Genomic DNA, 17,475 nt, shown 5'->3' on the forward strand with positions numbered 1-17,475 from the left:
ATCTTGATCTTTTCCTTCTTTCTTGTCTTCTTAATGACTTTTTGCTCTCTTCATGTATGATATTCTTGATGTCATCCCACAACTCTTCCGGTCTTGTAGATGTCCTCAAAAGCTACTGTTTGAATCGGACCTCTTTTTTTGAAAGTACCTTAAAGAGACTAAGACAAGACTATCACTTTGGGAATGTTTCTGCTGCCATTCACTGATTGTAGAGACATGTTTAAACCCAATCTGCTTTGTAAACTTATACCCAAATCACAATGAAAAAACAAAAAACAAGAATTACTGTTGTCCTTAAGTGCCATCGAATTGGTATTGACTTCGTGACATATAGGATTTCTGAAGGTTGGCTGATGGGTTTGAACCAGCAACCTTGTGGTTAGCAGTCCAATGCTTACCCTACAGTGCCACACCAGCCCTACAGAAACCTCTACAGGGTTTCTGAGGAGCAGCTGGTGAGCTTGAACTGCCGACCTCGCAGTCCAGTGCACTGACCCACAGTGTTTCACACCAGCCCACCAGGAGTTAGGGGGATCCATTTACTTATTCAGGAAGCACTCTAATTGGCATAACAAAAGTTTGTCATGAAGCCTGAATAAAACTATTCTCTTCAATCTTTTATCTCTAATAGGCTAGGGTTGCTTGCTAACAGTATTTACAGGGTCATTTTTTTCAACTGTTTCTTGACACCTAATAATATTATTATTTTAAGCTCTAGCCAAGTGGATTTCCAATAATTATATAAGGTCTTTCAGTAATGATCTGTTTCTTAAGATACACATTCTACTTTACCTTTTAACACATACTTGATAACCTCTCATTTACTGACTATAATTGAGGCAAATTCAGTCTTGGCTAATTAGGGGCTCTCAGTAACCCCTCATTCATGTTATTCCTGATGACAGATCCATTAAATTAGAGTCTACTTTTTATTTTTAATTATAGTAACAGAAATGTACAACTTAAAAAAATATTAGACTGTTTAAGGACATTACAACTATTTTACAAAGAAGTCCCATGTTCCAGTGTGAAGATGACACTTCATGATCCAATCCAAAAGGATGTTTGTCAAAGTCTCCTTTCAGAAGCAAACTTAAAGGTATATCTGATGCTTGGGCACTGAAAATAATGTGTATTTAGGAAAAATAAACGAGTTCATCACGTGGCATTGTTGGATACACACTCGACCTCAAGGTTGGTTTGAACTACGTACGCATCGGTGGTTCAAACTCACCAGTCACTCCTCAGAAACCCTATACGGGGTCGCTGTAGTTATGAGTTGGACTCAAGGGTGGCCCTTAACAATAACATTCATCTTAATGTTGATGTCCTTAGATCCATGTTATTTAACACTGTTCACTAATTGATGCCACACACAGAATTCTTCAAAAGAAGGTTTGGCAGATGAAGAGGAGTTGTTGTTGTTATGTGCCGTGGAGTTGGTGCCACTCACAGCGACCCTGTACAGGGCTTCCGAGGCTGTAAATCTTTACGGGAGCAGAAAGCCTCATCTTTCTCCTGCAGAACAACTGGTAGTTTTGAACTGCTGACCTGGAGGTTCACAACCCGATTCGTAACCACTATGCTACCAGAGCTCCTATGAAGAGGAGCAGCAGTGGGGAATATCTTTGAAGAGGATAAATTCCACTTCTGTGGCAAGAATGGCTATACTTTGTAGTTACAGGTTACCAAGGACAAAATTAAAGATGTTAAGAAAATATACCGGATCTATCTACAACTGTCTACTTAAAAAATGGCTCTCTATTTTTTTTCACCCCAGAATATGTGATTTAACTATACTAAGAAGAAACATAGTGAGAACATCAACTAAACTTTCCTTTGCTGTCCAACATGTTTGAAAATTATCACATAAGCAAAAAACAGTAAAGGAGAACTTGGAAGTAAAACATATGCTTGTAAATTCAGAGCAATACCAAATGGAAGCAGAAGTTGCTAATATGGTTTCAGTATTTTGTAAAAGAGCCAGCTGGATGGATGATAATTTTCCTACCCCTGCAGGGCATCAAAGCTTTTAGGAAATCATTCTTTTCACACATATTAACACTTAGCTTATTAAAACAGATGATACTTTTATTGTAAAACAGCCTGGGTAGAGGCTAGAAACATCAAGTTGGAAAGATAAGACTCATTTTGGTCAACCAGTCTGACAAAACGGTGAACAGTGACAAGGCAGACCATGGTGGAGAGGATGATGTAGCGAGACCTTCTGTAACTGCCACAGCTGAAGTGTCACCATGGAGCCCGTGAATTGCTGTTATGAAAACATTTGCAGCAACTTGCATAATTAAATGAAACTGCCAGAAAAGCATTTCTAAAACATGGAGAAGATGTGCACAAATAAATACACTTCAAAGCAAATACCACATTCCAGAATCAGGATGCTGGGTGTGGAATGAAGCAAAGTTATGTCACAAGCAGAGTACCATTTACTTGGACTGGACTGCTAAACTATTGTTAAGTGGGTGATGGCATTGTTATTTAAATCGACTGCTCTCTTAGTCTCTTCTACAGATACTCAATAAATGAAACTTGAGGATCATGGTATCTAAAACCACAAGTCTCCATTTCGAGGTACTGCCATACCTAAGTAAAGACTTCACTAGAGATAAAGCTGTAATACTATATTTGTTAGTCCTCATCGGTACTGTAAATCAAGATAAAAAAACATCTGGCAACAGAAGAGTGGCACGTATTTGGCTGTACTCACTCCTAGCTTCTTTGTTTAATGGAAGAAATTACATTGACTTAAAGGAAAGGAGCTCTGGTAGCGTAGTGGTTACGAATCGGGCTGCGAACCTTAAGGCCAGCAGTTACCAGCCGCTCCGTGGGAGAAAGATGAGGCATTCTGCTCCCGTAAAGATTTACAGCCTCGGAAACCCTGTACAGGGTCGCTATGGGTCGGATCCGACTCGACGGCACTTAACAACAACAACAACAACAACAAAGGAAAGAAAAACTTTTATACTAGGGGACAAATCCATGTAATCATCTTATTACATCAGGATTCTGTACGTAGAATACTGCAAAGGTAAGTAAAATCACGCTGTCCACAATGGTAAAACGATGATCATCTTGCTTGTTATAAAATTAACCTTAGAAGGTTTTTGAGATATTCATTCACACTGTGACATTTCTCACAGAGAAAAGGAAGCCAATTAATGCTCCCATCAGCTGTCAAAGAAATACTAACATTAACAACTATTTTAGTTGCATAGAACAAAATGACCCCAAAACCAAACCAAACCAAAAGAGTCTTCTTTGCAAACATCCCATAAAAATGTTACTTTCCCCTTTGTGGTGTATGTATCCTTGCCAGCATGCCTTACAAATGTAATTACTTACATCAAACAGCTTTTCTATATACATTTCCTCATTGACTTTATCTCGAAGAATATCTTGGTTTTGACGAACAAACATAATGTAGGTGTCTGCCAGATCCATCCCGGGTTTCTGTTGTAAGAGAAATAGATTTTACTGTTGGTCATCTCTAGCTAGTTTACTCAAAGTAGTAACACAAACAAGCAAAGTATTAACACCAACAAGCAATGTGATAGCCTCATTTGGGTTGTCTCCACCCACTGCTATGAATTTGCACAAGAAATATAAATACATTTTCTTATTACCCTCAGTAAACATCATTAAGAAGATACTGGGAAAAAAAAAGGTAATGTATTATAAAATGAAATATAAATATTTTTTGGATTATTTGTTGTTTCTACCCAGTAGTATTTACCAATGCTATCTTAAGGAGTTACTTTATTTTAGAAAAACAGTAAGAATACTGATGACCAAGTCTTCTAGGAAAGGAGTCCTGGTGTGGCGCTGTGGGTCAATGGATTGGACTGCAAGGTCAGTTTGAACAGCAAGGTCAGTGGTTCAACCTCATTAACCACTCCTTTGAAACCCTATATAGTATAGGGTCTCTAAGAAGTGATTGGTGAGTTTGAACTGCCTACCTTGCAGTTCAAACCGACCTTGTGATCAAGTGCCTCTCCTACAGAGCCACACTACACAACATACCCAGAGGCACTGTGGAAGAAAGGGGTAGAGATCCACTTTTGTAAAGATTATAGTTGAGAAAACTCTAAGGAGCACAGTTTTACTGTGTAACACACGAGGCCACAATCAGTTGCAATGTACTTGACAACAATGGGTTTGGGTTTTGGTAATGGTGGAGTAAGTAGGGTAGTTAATATAAATCTCCTTGCTATGTTGTTAGGTGCTGCTGAGTTGGTTCCAACTCATCGTGACTCCACGTTCAACAGAAGGAAACTGTTCCATCCTGAGGAATCTTCACAACTGTTGCTATGTTTGAGTCCATTCTTGCAACCACTGTGCCAATTTTTCTCCTTGTGGGTCTCCCTCTTTTTTCACGGACCCCCCATTAGCCCACAGCGCCACACCAGAACTCCAAAGGGACAAAAACCTTATTCTGAATAGCTGTTAAAGAGTTTTTCTCCTGCATTTATCACGGGACTTGAAAAAAATTCATGGAAAAATTCCATTATCTTTTAATCCCATTTTCCATGAACTCATTAAAGCACCTTCATCATTTTAGTTCTTTTTTGAGTTTCATGTAGCTGAAGCAGTCAGTGAAAATGCTAATTTGCATGCTAGTGTGGTACTGTAGGGTAAGCACTGGACTGCTAATTGCACGGTCAGTGGTTCAAACCCATCAGCTGCTCTTCGGAAATTGTATAAAGGGTCATTGTGAGTCGGAACCAACTGGATGACACTTAACAACCCCAAAAACATACCCAATTTTGATTCATAATTTGTATGGGACTCCTTGATTAGAATATGACATGAATATGAACACAGTAGATGAACAGACGCTCAAATCAATCAGTTGCCCTGTATCATTCCATACCTACAGATTGCACTCATTACCTATGTCACTCGGTTCATTTCGCAAAGTAAATATTTCAAGGAAATCAGATGAAACTGGATATGGACCATCATTTCTACTAAAATTGCTGGAAAAAAATACTCGAGGTAAACGTCTGAGAGGTGTTCATCCAGTGGCAGAACCTTTTCCTTACATGAAGAACCAAAAGCTCATGCTACTTCTATGGGGTTGGAGTTCTGGTATGGTGCTGCGGGTAATGTGCTGGACCACAAGGTCAGTTTGAACCGCAAGGTTGGTGGTTCAGGCTTACCAACCGCTCCTTAAAAACCCTATACAGGATCTCTATGATTCAGAACTGACTCAAAACCCTTTTTGTATGGATCACAGTGGCTCTGGAGGATAAGCGTTGGACTTTTTGCTAACTACAAAGTCAATGGTTTGAGCCTATCAGTTGCTCTTTGGGAGGAAGATGAAGCTTTGTGGTCCCACAAACACTTACAGCCTTGGAAATCCTACACGGGGTTGCTATGAGTCAGAACCAACTCGATAGTACTTAACAACAGCAACTCCTGGTGTGGTGCTGTAGGATCGGCACTGGACATCGAACCAAATGATCAGCAGTTCAAATCCACCAGCTGCTCCTTGAAAACACTATATAGGGTCTCTATGAGTTGGAACTGAGTCAACAGCACTTAACAACAACAACAACAACAAAAGGAAACTGCCCATCTCTTAGCCAGTGTACAGCAGAGGCAATGGGTGCATCTCATTTATTCTACTTATAGATAAATTTAGTTTTATATAACAGTGTGATTTTTATTCAGTAATAAAAACCATAGCAACGATCTTATTGCTCAAATACTATTTTTCTTAAAGGAAGTTAGAGACCACAAACTTACAAGGATGACCCTTTCTGGTAGAACTCTGATGTAAAAGGAATCAGTTGTAATTTGAAACTGCTATCAAGATTTCTTTATTGAGCTTTCCTTCAAGAGCATTTATATACACAGTGGTATGATGCTGTGGGTTAATGAGCTAGACTGCAAAGTCAGTTTGAACCACAAGGTCAGCAGTTCAAGTTTACCAGTTGCTCCTTGGAAACTTGGAAACTCTATTATAGAGTCGCTGTGTGTCAGAACCAGCTCGAACACACTTGACGGATGCTAAACCTTATAGAGCAGTTTACTAAATGGATTCCTTTACTATTTTGCAGCACAATCCTCATTGTTGTAAAGTGCCATCGAGTTGATTCTGACCCATAGCGACCCTGTATAGGGTTTCCAAGGAGCAGCTGGTGAGCTTGAACCTTGCAGTTCAAACGGCTTTGCAGTCTGGTGCATTAACCCACAGTGCTACACCAGGACTCCGCATAAACAAGTTTAAATAGTTACAGGGATGTGGAATTAAAAGTGAGGAGTAGTTAATCTTTCATTTCAGGAACAGAGGTCCCTAGGACCATCAAGAGGGAAGAGCATGAGTGGAGTGTGGGATTCTAACCAGAAAAACAGAGGCAACAGAAACAATCGGTGGCAGAGGCCATGGCACAGAGAGACTGAGCAGCTAAGGACTCTCGGCCCAGGGACTGAGAAAGGCTGTGTGCAGTTCATTCTGGCAGGAGGCTGGCAAGCAAAATGTGCCCTTTGGACATTTAAATGAATATAAATTTTTCTATTTTGTATGTGTAGAACACCACCACCACCAAAAAAGGAGAACAGAAGTAAATACTGTACACCAAGGGGATTGTAATCATTGTAATGAAACAAAATGATTTGTAGAATGCAAAACCGATTATCTGCCCTGCAAACTTTCATTCAATTCACAAGAAAAACTTTAAATTAAAAAAACAAAAGTAAAAAGGTGATTTGTACAAAAATTCATGCTTAAAAACTAACTCGTAGGATAAGTATTTCTCTTTGTGCCTTTTCAGATTTTTCCAAAACACAGAAAATGGGAACACTAGGGAAACACACTGCCAGAGAAAAAAATTGATACGAGAACAATTTCCTATACACCAGAACCAGTTAGTTTAGCTTCTGCGTTTCAGTTAGGTGCCATGCAACAACTATGATATGCTTTGCTATCTGTGACACTAGGCAGTTGGGGAGAGCCCAGCTAAACTGGACCTTACAGAACAGATGAATGAGAACTTGCCTTTTCTACCACAAGCCATTTTGATTTCCACCTTTCAAAGGGAACTATGCTTATAAATTTAATTCTGTCAATCACTTGGCTCATTAGACTCCATTGGGGGAGGAGGGACTAAGTTATGACTGGGGGGGGGGGAGTTGGCAAGTAAGAACTTTAAACCCCTGCCATAGGCTCTGGAGGTCATTTTTTTTTCTGTTCCAAGATAACATTACATGGCACAAAACATCATCCTGAAAGTGTCTAAAACGAACAAAATGCTTTGCAGGTTTTAAGTTAAAACAAAACGAAACACTGTTCCCTTCCGTCTGACCCATGGGTTCTAATACTGTTGTCTGGAAGTGAAGATAGTTCCACAACTGTCTAAAGAAACAAGTATCTCTGGATGGGATATAAGGGAAAGCTCACAGAAATTTATTTAAATAAATCAAGTATTTCTTGCTTTGTTTTTCTTTTTCCTCCCCTTTTTCTGTGAAAGAATGCATTTTCTTCCCTTTTGGCAAATGAATACCCACTTGCCTGGAAAATAAAACCTAGAATTCTTACATTTCTCATTAGCATTCGTTCTTCCTTTATCTCTGAGCTGTTTACCTATTCTTGAAACTGTGACATATGGGAATTTCACACCTAGTGAATATATTTTCATGTAGCTTGTGGCATAAGACTATAATCATTAAAAAAATATACACAAGTAAGAGTAGCTGCAACAGCTGGTGACATTTACCAATTAGAATTGTAGTTCTTTGAAACTCTTTATCCTTCCTTGAGTGTATGAAGGGTAATTATCTCTGATAAATTGCTGAAAAATATGTAATTTTCCTTTTAAACAGTTTCTACTCACAGTACAAATGTGTTTGGATAGAAAACATTACCACTGGATCAGTGCTTCTTTGTGCTTCGACTCTGTTTTAAGGCTGTAAAATTTACACATTTTGAAAGTCACTGCATTTAATTCTATTAATAAATGTTATCTTATTAGGAAATGAAGTTTAATTAAAACTAAGCACAAACTTTCTTTTTTTTCCCCTTTGCGTGCAAATGAAAACAATACATGGGACAGAATTACAGAGAGGGAATTCTAGCAAAATTCTAGCCAAAGTAGGTCCCTTTCAGTAATATCAAAAGGAGCAGTCTTTTAAACTTTAACCACGGTGGATTTGGATGTGTACTGGTCAGAATACTGCATTTTAGAAACTTGTATTTAGTATCTTTTTAAAGTTTGTGATTCAATGATAGAACCTGATTTTAATTCATGACTAATGAGTCCACGAAAGTAACCACACTGTAAACACACAATGCGTGCAGTACCAGTCAGGGAGAAAATCAAGTGTTATTCACATTCCCATTTAAATCAATGAGAGCTTTGGTTTACTAATTACAGAGCTACCTTCATCGGCTTATTTCTTGGAGCCATAGTTTCTCCATCCAAACAGTTCCTGAATTTTTTAAAAAAGGTTTCCTCATGTGTTTCAAAAAAGAACAGAATTTGGCTACCAAAGTTAAAGTACACAGAAACAAAAGCTAAAGTAATAATTTCCTGATAAGCATAAAGAAATCCATGGATGTGTTAGGGACTGGAGAGTCTTAACCACTCAGGCAGTGAGTATCGAAGTAACCCAATACTCCAGTGAGTGAGAAAGTTAAAGTAAGGGTGTAGACTCCGGCACATTTTTTCCAAGGGTTAATCACTAGTTAACCCAGTGAGATGAACATGCTGTTTAAAAAAAAGAGAGGAAAAAAAAAAATTCCTCGTTAATTATATGCTGCAAATGCTCTTACTTCCTGCTGCTACACCTAATCCCACAGGTGCATGATCTTCCCTGTCACCATTCATGGGTAGGTGGGTGCAACACTGTAGTCATTTATTCACAGCAACAGATACAGATACAGAAGAAGCCGCTTAACCTTCCACTGGAGGTTAACAATACACGAGGAAAACATTGTCATGGTGCCTATTTAACAAGGAGACAATTTTTTAAATATACTATTCCTGTCTCGAAGATTAACTAGAAACTGCAGTATAATTGTCTTAATTTAAAAGTGCACGTCTAATAACCTAGAAAACTTGCCTTGAAGAAACAGCCAAGTCTGTCTGTTCACTGTGCTATCCTGATGGATGAGATCATCTACACATTTCCTAAATGAAATACCTACATCTGATCATTCATTATCACTTGAGGGGGAAGAAAGCTGGATCTTGTTAGATCTAAAATAGTAACGTATCTTCTACATTTGAAATTGCGGTAGAAATAATTTCTATCTCAGTCCTGGCATTTAAGAATCACTAATGAGTTACAACCGACCAGCATCAAATATAAACAGAGTTCTACAAACACATCATTCATCCCAGTAATGGTTAAAAATGATACATATATTTTCTCTCACAGTTTAATATATACATTATTACTTTGGCATTTGTGAATCAATTTCTCTATTTTTTCTTTTTCATAGTCAAGTAAAACTATTCTTAAAATCAAATGTTTCAAAAGCATTTGGAGTAGTGTAAGTTATATTTCTTCAAATACTTAAAAAATAGAATAGAGTTTTGAATATGCCTGGGATGACTATATTATAAAAATAAAAAACAAAAAGATTTACACGTTTTCAAAGTAGAATAATATATTGTATTTGCACACAAAGGAAATACACAGAACTAAAGCCTTCAAACTAGATTTATGGCAACGCATATATCTGTAGGATAAGCACTTAACTGCTAACCAAAAAGTCAGCAGTTTAAACCCACTAGCCATTCCTTAGAAACTCTATACAGGGCCGCTATGAGTAGAAATTGTATGTCACTTAACAACAACATATATTATGGAAGCATGATGGGAAGAAGAGCTATTCACAAAAAAGTGAAAGGAAATATAAATAATGAAAAAGTAGTCACAAGAATACAAAATTTTCAAGACATTCTATTCATTTTTTAAAACAATGAATGAAATAACTGATACAGGTTCTTGTGAAAAATTTGAAGCTATTGTTTTAAATCTTTCACTTTGTTGAATTGTGCAGCATTCAAAACTCCACTAATTAAAATTAAAATGCATTTTGCATGCAAATTGGGAGTAAACAATTTTTGAATGGCAGATCATGTCACACGCACCTTTTGAAAACACCTTTGTGATTGTAATGTGTATTTTAAGTAGGTGTGTTCTGTTCAGTCCCAAACTTCTAAGGGAGAGTGCTCTATTACTCCACAGTTCCTGTTCTGGAAAAGCCTGGTCTTTCTGTCACTTGTGAGTAGAGTTGGTAAAAGGTAGTTTCCTTTGGTAACCCTACCCTAGCATCTGATACCAGAATCTGCTAAAATGAATACTTCTCTAACATAGATTGACACATTGTCTTCATTCTTAACCTTTGCATGAATGCTTCGCACTATTTTTTTCTGCATTATGATATAATCAATGTATTCAGGCTTAGAAACAGCTGATATAACCTTTAGTATGTTTATTGTATTATTAGGGGAAAATCCTTCCAAAGAGGTTATTTTTAACTTTAAAAGGAATAATGAATTACAGCTATTAACCTGCGGATCTGGAGTCCTGGTGTGGTGCTGTGGGTTAATACACTGGACTGCAAAGTCAGTTTAAACCATGAGGTTGGTGGTTCAAACTCACCAGCCTCTGCTCAGAAACGCTACACAGGGTTGCTATCAGTTGGAATCAACTCGATGGCACTTAACAACCACAACAGCATACAACATCTGGTATGGCATTGTAGAATAAGCATTAGACTGCTAACCACAAATTCAGCAGTTCAAACCCACCAGTCACTCCTCGGAAACCCTAAGGAGGGTTGCTCAGAGTTGGAACCGACTCAAGTTAACCTTAATTATTGAAGGAAGATATAAGCAGGTTGATTTCCAACTGGAAATCTATGGACTCCATTTTTGTCTTACTATGCCTTTTCCATTTGAAACTAGCAATACCTAGTACTTTTTTTTTCTTTTCTTTTTATTTGCTATTTCTAATCTATAATTCGTGGAGTCCTGGTGTTGTGCTGTAGGATAAACACTGGATTGCTAACCATAAGGTCAGATGTTCAAACCCATCAGCTGCTCCTTGGAAACCCTATACAGAGTCACTATGCATTGGAGTCCACTCAGTGGCTCTTGACAACCACCATCTAAATTTAAGATTGCCAACATCGCTGAGGTTCGAAGAATAGCTGTTGACACAGTCATATCAAACAAGGAATGTACTAACATGGATATCACATGGAGACCAGATGAGTGGGCTTCAGAAAGTTTGTGGCAAAACGGAGTGAAAGGATAATGGCCTGCAAACCTTCATTCAATTCACAATGCAAAGTTCCAACAGCAAAAACAGATCATGGAATTTCCCCACCCACTTCTCAAAGCCCCCTCACAGTATCAGCTTTACGCGTAGTGGTTAGGAATCGGGCTGCTAATCTCACGATTAGCAGTTCGAAACTACCAGCTGTTCCGTAGGAGAAAGATGAGGCTTCCTGCTCCCATAAAAATTTGCAGCCTTGGAAACCCTGTACAGGGTCGCTATGAGTCAGAACCGACTCCACGGCACATAACAACAACAATCCTAACAATGACAAAGGGATTCGAGTCTCCAGTGTCCAATCACAGCCACTGACCCTCCGTCTTCTACTTACAGTTGGAATGATGCAGATTATGGAAATTACACTGAGAACTTGAAGAAATGAAATGAAAATTCTGTGAGTATTATTTAATTTCACTTTAGCATTTTGAGATTTAGCGGGGCCTGACTTAGTCCCAATCTGGAGACTTTCAGATTCAGTTTCAATGAAACCTGAGGAAACTCAAATGGCACCGTCCAGAGGCGGTCCATGGCTTTACCTTAGACAAGAGAGAAGAGCCAGACAGGAGGAAAACAAAGGACTAGGACTAAGGAGACAGAAGAAAAACACTCATCTGGGAAGCTCAGTACGCCCGCCCTCCTGTTCCTATAACAGTTAAACTCTCTATCTGGTCCTGGTGCATCTCTCTCTCCAGGTGAATACGTCCCAGTGGGCAGGTGCACCATTTCCCATGTTTTGCTTGGCTCTCATTGTGACGTAAAACACAGAGCATTCAGTGGCCTTATGTAAGGAACAAACAATATCAGGAATAAAAAAGCAAAAACAAAACAAAAACCAGGAGGGAAAATTCACCTAACTCCCTGCTGACAGCTTTTTAAAGCCACAACTAGTGTATGCAAGATACTTAATATTCTAAAATAAGAAAAAATATGAATTAAAAACAAAACAAAACATTTTTCACTTTGTAGAAGGCAACTATTGTTTTGGTTTGCAAAACATACACATTCTGTAGGAAGGGATGGAAACTGCAGAGGAGTGTACAGAAGCAGGAAGGATCATTCCAGGAGGATGAAATCGCCATCCCATTGATGGTAATAGAAGTCTACATTTGTGCCAAGTACCTTCCTGTGTTCATGGAATCCTCATACAGAGTCTATTATTCACAAAGTTGCAACTTTAATTTGGATCCTGGACTTCACATCAAGTGTGTACAGTTTCAAGCTACATTTTGGGGAGTTGGAGGGCTAGAAATCATTGGAAATCATCGTTTTAAGGAAGTATTATATAATGACGTGGCATCACTATCACTAAAGCATTACTAATGAAGACAAGAGATTGGTCATCATTTGCATCTTTCTCTTAGGAGAGGCAACCATGATGAGGCACCTGAACACCAAGCAGTTTCTGCCTTGCTTTCTCCTCATGATTCTTGGTCGCAATCATTCTCATCAGTCCCACAAACCTCTTCACCTCAGAGTCTAGCAGTGTGTGTGTGTGTGTGTGTACTATGCAATAATGTTAACAAGAACATTTTCAAGAGACATTTTATATACGCACACACATGCACAGTGCCCGCTAAATATACCAGAACTAATATGACCTATAGAGTCCTGATGTAGCGCGGTAGGATAAGCACTGGACTGTTAACCCCAGGGTTGATGGTTCAAAGCCATTTCTCAGAAACCCTATATAGGGTCACTATGAGTCAGAACTGACTCAGTGGCACTTAACAACAAACAACAATATGACCTATAAAACAAAATTCCAGAATCAGACATCTAAGGCATACACAATGCAGAATTTTTCAGAATCATATCTGGCAAATGATAGTCTAGCCTTTGCTATAATTTGTACATTAATTTTGTTAATAATTTTTAAAACTTTTAAAGTACTTCCTTAAACTTATTTCAACTCGATTTTAATCATTGTTCCTATTTCTACCTTCTTGACGAAGACCCAGCTGCTCCTTGTTCTAAATGGAAATTCTTTACATACTGAAGGGAACCATCTGACCTCAGAATTGTCCTCCTTTCCAGAGCAACATTCCCATTTCCGATTTTTCTTCACCATTCTTTCCAGACCCCTGAACTATCCTGGCTGTCTGTGCAGGAGGAAGTATAGAAAGACATAATGTGTTGTTTTCAAGACATACAGATGCGATTTGTTCACAATAATACAGATGTGATCCCTACAGTTGGTATAGGGTTTCTGCTACTGTTGTTAAGTGTTGTGGAGTCAGTTCTGACACACAGTGACCCTGTACAGCACTTCAGAGGCTTTTAAATCTTTGCAGGATCAGAAAGCCTCATCACTGCCCAAAAATGTCCTCAGAGTTTCATCAATTCAACCTTCCCTGAGCTCCAGCTCCTGGTAATCGTATTTATAGTTTACGTTTCGAACATGGGATACAAATGGAAGCACACAACACGCAGTCTTCTCAAAGTGGCTTTTACACTGTGTTGTTTGGTGCCGTTGACTTGGTTCTGGGTCACAGTGACACTATGCCCAACAGAGGGAAACACTGCTTGGTCCTGCACCATAACGCTTGCTGTGTTTGAGTCCATTGGTGCTGCTCCTGTGTCACTGAATCTTATTGAGGGTCTTCTTCTATTCTGCTGACCCTTTACTTCTCTAAACATGATGTCCTTCTCAGGGACTGGTCATTCCTAACAACATGTCCAGTACTAGTTCATTTCAGTTCATTAATGCCTAGGATATTGATCTTTATGCATTCCATTTCAGTTTTGATGACCTGTAGTTTTCCTGGTGTGGCGATGTAGGATAAGTACTAAACTGCAAGGTTGGTTTGAATAGCAAGGTCGGTGGTTCGAACTCACCAACTACTCCTCAGAACCCTATAAAGGGTCACTATGAGTCGGAACAAACTTGAGGGCATTTAACAACAAGAACAACAGTTCCCTAGATTCATATACATTTCATATTCCTATTATTCATGGATTCTTGCAGCTGTCTTATTTTGAGTTGTGCCCCATCAGCAAATGAAGGTCCCTAGAGTTTTTCTGAATCCACGTCATCGTTATCAACTTTACCTTGAGAAGGCACCTCTTCCCCAGTCATATTTTGAGTGTCTTACAAGCTGAGGGGCTCATCTTCTAGCACTGCACTATACCTAACAACGTTCCATTGCTATACATAAAGATTTCAGTGGCTAGCCTTCTTTTCCTAGTTTATCCCTGTCTCTACATGGCCTGATAGCTTATTCCTACTTCTTTCTTTTTTTGGCTGAATAGTATTTCATTGTGGATGCACCACTGTTTTTTAGTCTAATCACCTATTTAAGAATGTTTTAGTTACCTCCAGTTAAGAGAAATTATGAATATTATGAGTATGGATATAAAAGTAACTGGGTAGTGTGAATGTTAAGTGCTTGACTATTAGCTAGAAGGTTTCTTTCTACCCCAAAGCACCTCTGATAACAAGCTTTGTAAAATGCTTTAGAAAGGAATTCTACTATAAACACATGGGTCTCCATGTGTGGGACCTGACTCAACAGTAAATAACCAGAGAGGGAACAAAGCTACTATAAACATTTGTGTGTAGGTTTTGGTGTGGATATTCATTTTTAAGTGGTTAGATAAATACCAAGGAGTACAATTTCTGAGTCCTATGGGAAAACACCTATAGAAGCAGCAGTCAAGCAATCAAACAACACAATGCAAATTGGGCAAATCTGCGGCAAAATATATGTTTAAAGTGATAGAGAGCAAAGAAGTCATTTTGAGGTTTAAGGTGTGCTTGACCCAAGCAATGGTGTTTTCAGTCAACTCAATATGTATGTGAAACCTGGACAATGCATACAGATGTGTGGCAAAGAGTTGATGCATATGAATGATGGTGTTAGTAAAAATGTTGGATATACTATGAACTTCCTGAAGAATGAACAAATCTATCTTGTTAAGATTTGGTCAGAATGTTGCTTTTAGCAAAAATCGTGAGATGAAATCTCACATACTTTGGACATGCTATCTCCATGTCTCCTACAGAAGGACATAATACTTGCTAAAATAGAGGGTCAGTGAAGAAGAAGAAGACCCTTAAAAAGATGGATTGGCACAGTGGTTGCAACCATGGGGTCAACATATAACAAGTGTGCCAAAGACGGTGTGGGACAGGGCAGTGTTCCATTCTGTTGCACGTAGGGTTGTTCAGAGGCTCTGAGTCGGAACCAGTTCAACATGGTAAAACTAGCCTTAGCTTCACAAGAAACTGTACAATTAACTATTTTCCAAAGTGGCTATAGCATTTTGTACTAGCAATGAATGAGAGGGACTGTTGTTTCTTATCTTGTCAACATTTTATTTCATTGTCAGTTTTTGTTTTTTAATTTTAGTCATTGTATTGGTGTGTAATGATATCTCACTGTTGTTTTAATTTGCATTTCCCTAATGACAAACAATGTTGAACATCTTTTCATATATATGTGTCATCTGTATAAACCTTTGTTCAAGTGTCTGCAGATGCTTGCCATTTTTAATTGGGTAATTAAGTCTCTATTAAGTTTTAAGAGTTGCTTGTATTTTGGACACAAGTCCATTATCAAATATGTGTCTTACAAATATTATTCTCTAAGTCAATGGCTTGTATTTTTACTCTTAATGGTACAGAGTAGAAGTGACCAGAGTAGAAGTCTGAATTTCAATAAATTCTAATTTATCCATTTTAGTTCTGCCTACTTCATCCTCTTGGTACTGTATCTACCCATCAGCACACCCAAGCTCATGTTGATTTTCCTCCTAGAACTTGAACAGTTTTGGATTTCACATGTGGTTTTATGATGCTGATAGGTTAATTTTTGGAAAGATAAGCCAGTGCTCTCAGAATAGCCTTTCAGAATATTCTCCTTCAGAAACTACTGTAGAGAGACATACTTGCTGAGTTGGATTATAAGAAATTAGTTACAGGCAACAGATCCTCCTAGCTTTTGAAGACAATATTTACAGGCACCAATAACAGAAGTGTAGTGTCCTGGTCTGGGGGAGGAACAGTCTATGCATAGAATGTTCTGCTCTTGGAGGCAACTTGATTTAACAGTGCCATTGGTGATGTGGAATTGTCTTGGAAAGGGATTGCCTGAAGAAACACCTGGGTACTCTGAGCAGCATTTTCTTTTATGCTATTTCACACTGCTCATTTTAGCAGTTTTCATGATGATGTGTCGATTGACCTCTTTCATCTCTAGTGTGTGAACATTTTGGGGCAGAAAGTACAATTTCACCACATATGTCCAATCTCCAACACTTAGCATGAGTTAAGTATATATGTAATTAGTGGGTTTAGTGAAGAAACTGAGGATGTTTAATCTAGAAGAAAGAATTCCTCAGACAATACATCCTTGTGACAGCCACAGTAGCTCTTGGGAAGAGGAGGCATGGTAATTATCATGAAGTATTTGAAAGTCTATAATGCAGAAGAGGGATTAGAACCAGGATTAATGCATAGAATTCACAAGGCACAGATTTCCAGTTTAAGAGTCAGCTGCCTTCATTAAAAACATGAAACAGAGATGAATTAATCTTTGTGAGGGATGTTAGTAGAGGGGGTTATGCACTGAGAAGGAGAGTAAATGAACTGTTTTCTTTTTGTCTCTTTCAACTTTGGAATTTTAAAGGTCTCAACTCTAGTACAGTGACAAAAGAAGTACTGTAAAAGCCCCAAGAGAAGGAATAAGTATGGTGTCCTTTTCCATTTTTAATGAGAAATGAAAACAAAACTATGCTATAAAACATCTGTCCAATAAGGTTCAGGTATTCCCAGATTACTTGTCTCTTTCTTTTGAAAATATCACATATAAATACCTCCTCCCTAGGAAAATGTGGAAGAAAACACAAAATAATTTAAAAAAAAGATCAAGTTTACTGGTCAGAAAGAGAGTGGAGGTACCTGAGACTATGGCCCTCAACCACCCTTCAGGTGCAATGTAACATACCCTCATGGCCCCATTTTCTGCCAAGCAGTAGATAGCTTAAAGGGGGGGTGGGGAGGTAGGAACAACAACACTAGTAAGGTCTGCTCACCATGGAATGGTCAATCATTCAAAATCAAAAGGGCAACATTTACCGAAGAACAAAGTTGAGAAGGGATGGATGGGAAGGTGGGTGGAATGGAAAAATGAAGCACAGTGAGGAAGTGGGATTACTGCTGTT

The 17,475-nt window shown here is 38.5% G+C and overlaps 1 protein-coding gene across 7 annotated transcripts in view; it reads right to left on the reverse strand.

Moving 5' to 3' along the window:
• Window positions 1-17,475, reverse strand: part of CADPS2 (Ca++-dependent secretion activator 2) — a 613,140-nt gene that overhangs the window by 38,565 nt on the left and 557,100 nt on the right. For all 7 annotated transcript variants that reach the window (XM_006859326.1, XM_006859330.1, XM_006859327.1 and 4 more), the window contains one exon: window positions 3,364-3,471. In XM_006859326.1, coding sequence (XP_006859388.1) covers window positions 3,364-3,471 — 108 coding nt within the window. The remainder of the gene's footprint in view (window positions 1-3,363; window positions 3,472-17,475) is intronic.

The sequence above is a fragment of the Chrysochloris asiatica genome, unplaced genomic scaffold, assembly GCF_000296735.1.
Source record: "Chrysochloris asiatica unplaced genomic scaffold, ChrAsi1.0 scaffold00032, whole genome shotgun sequence".
In the NCBI taxonomy this organism is placed as follows: domain Eukaryota; kingdom Metazoa; phylum Chordata; class Mammalia; order Afrosoricida; family Chrysochloridae; genus Chrysochloris; species Chrysochloris asiatica.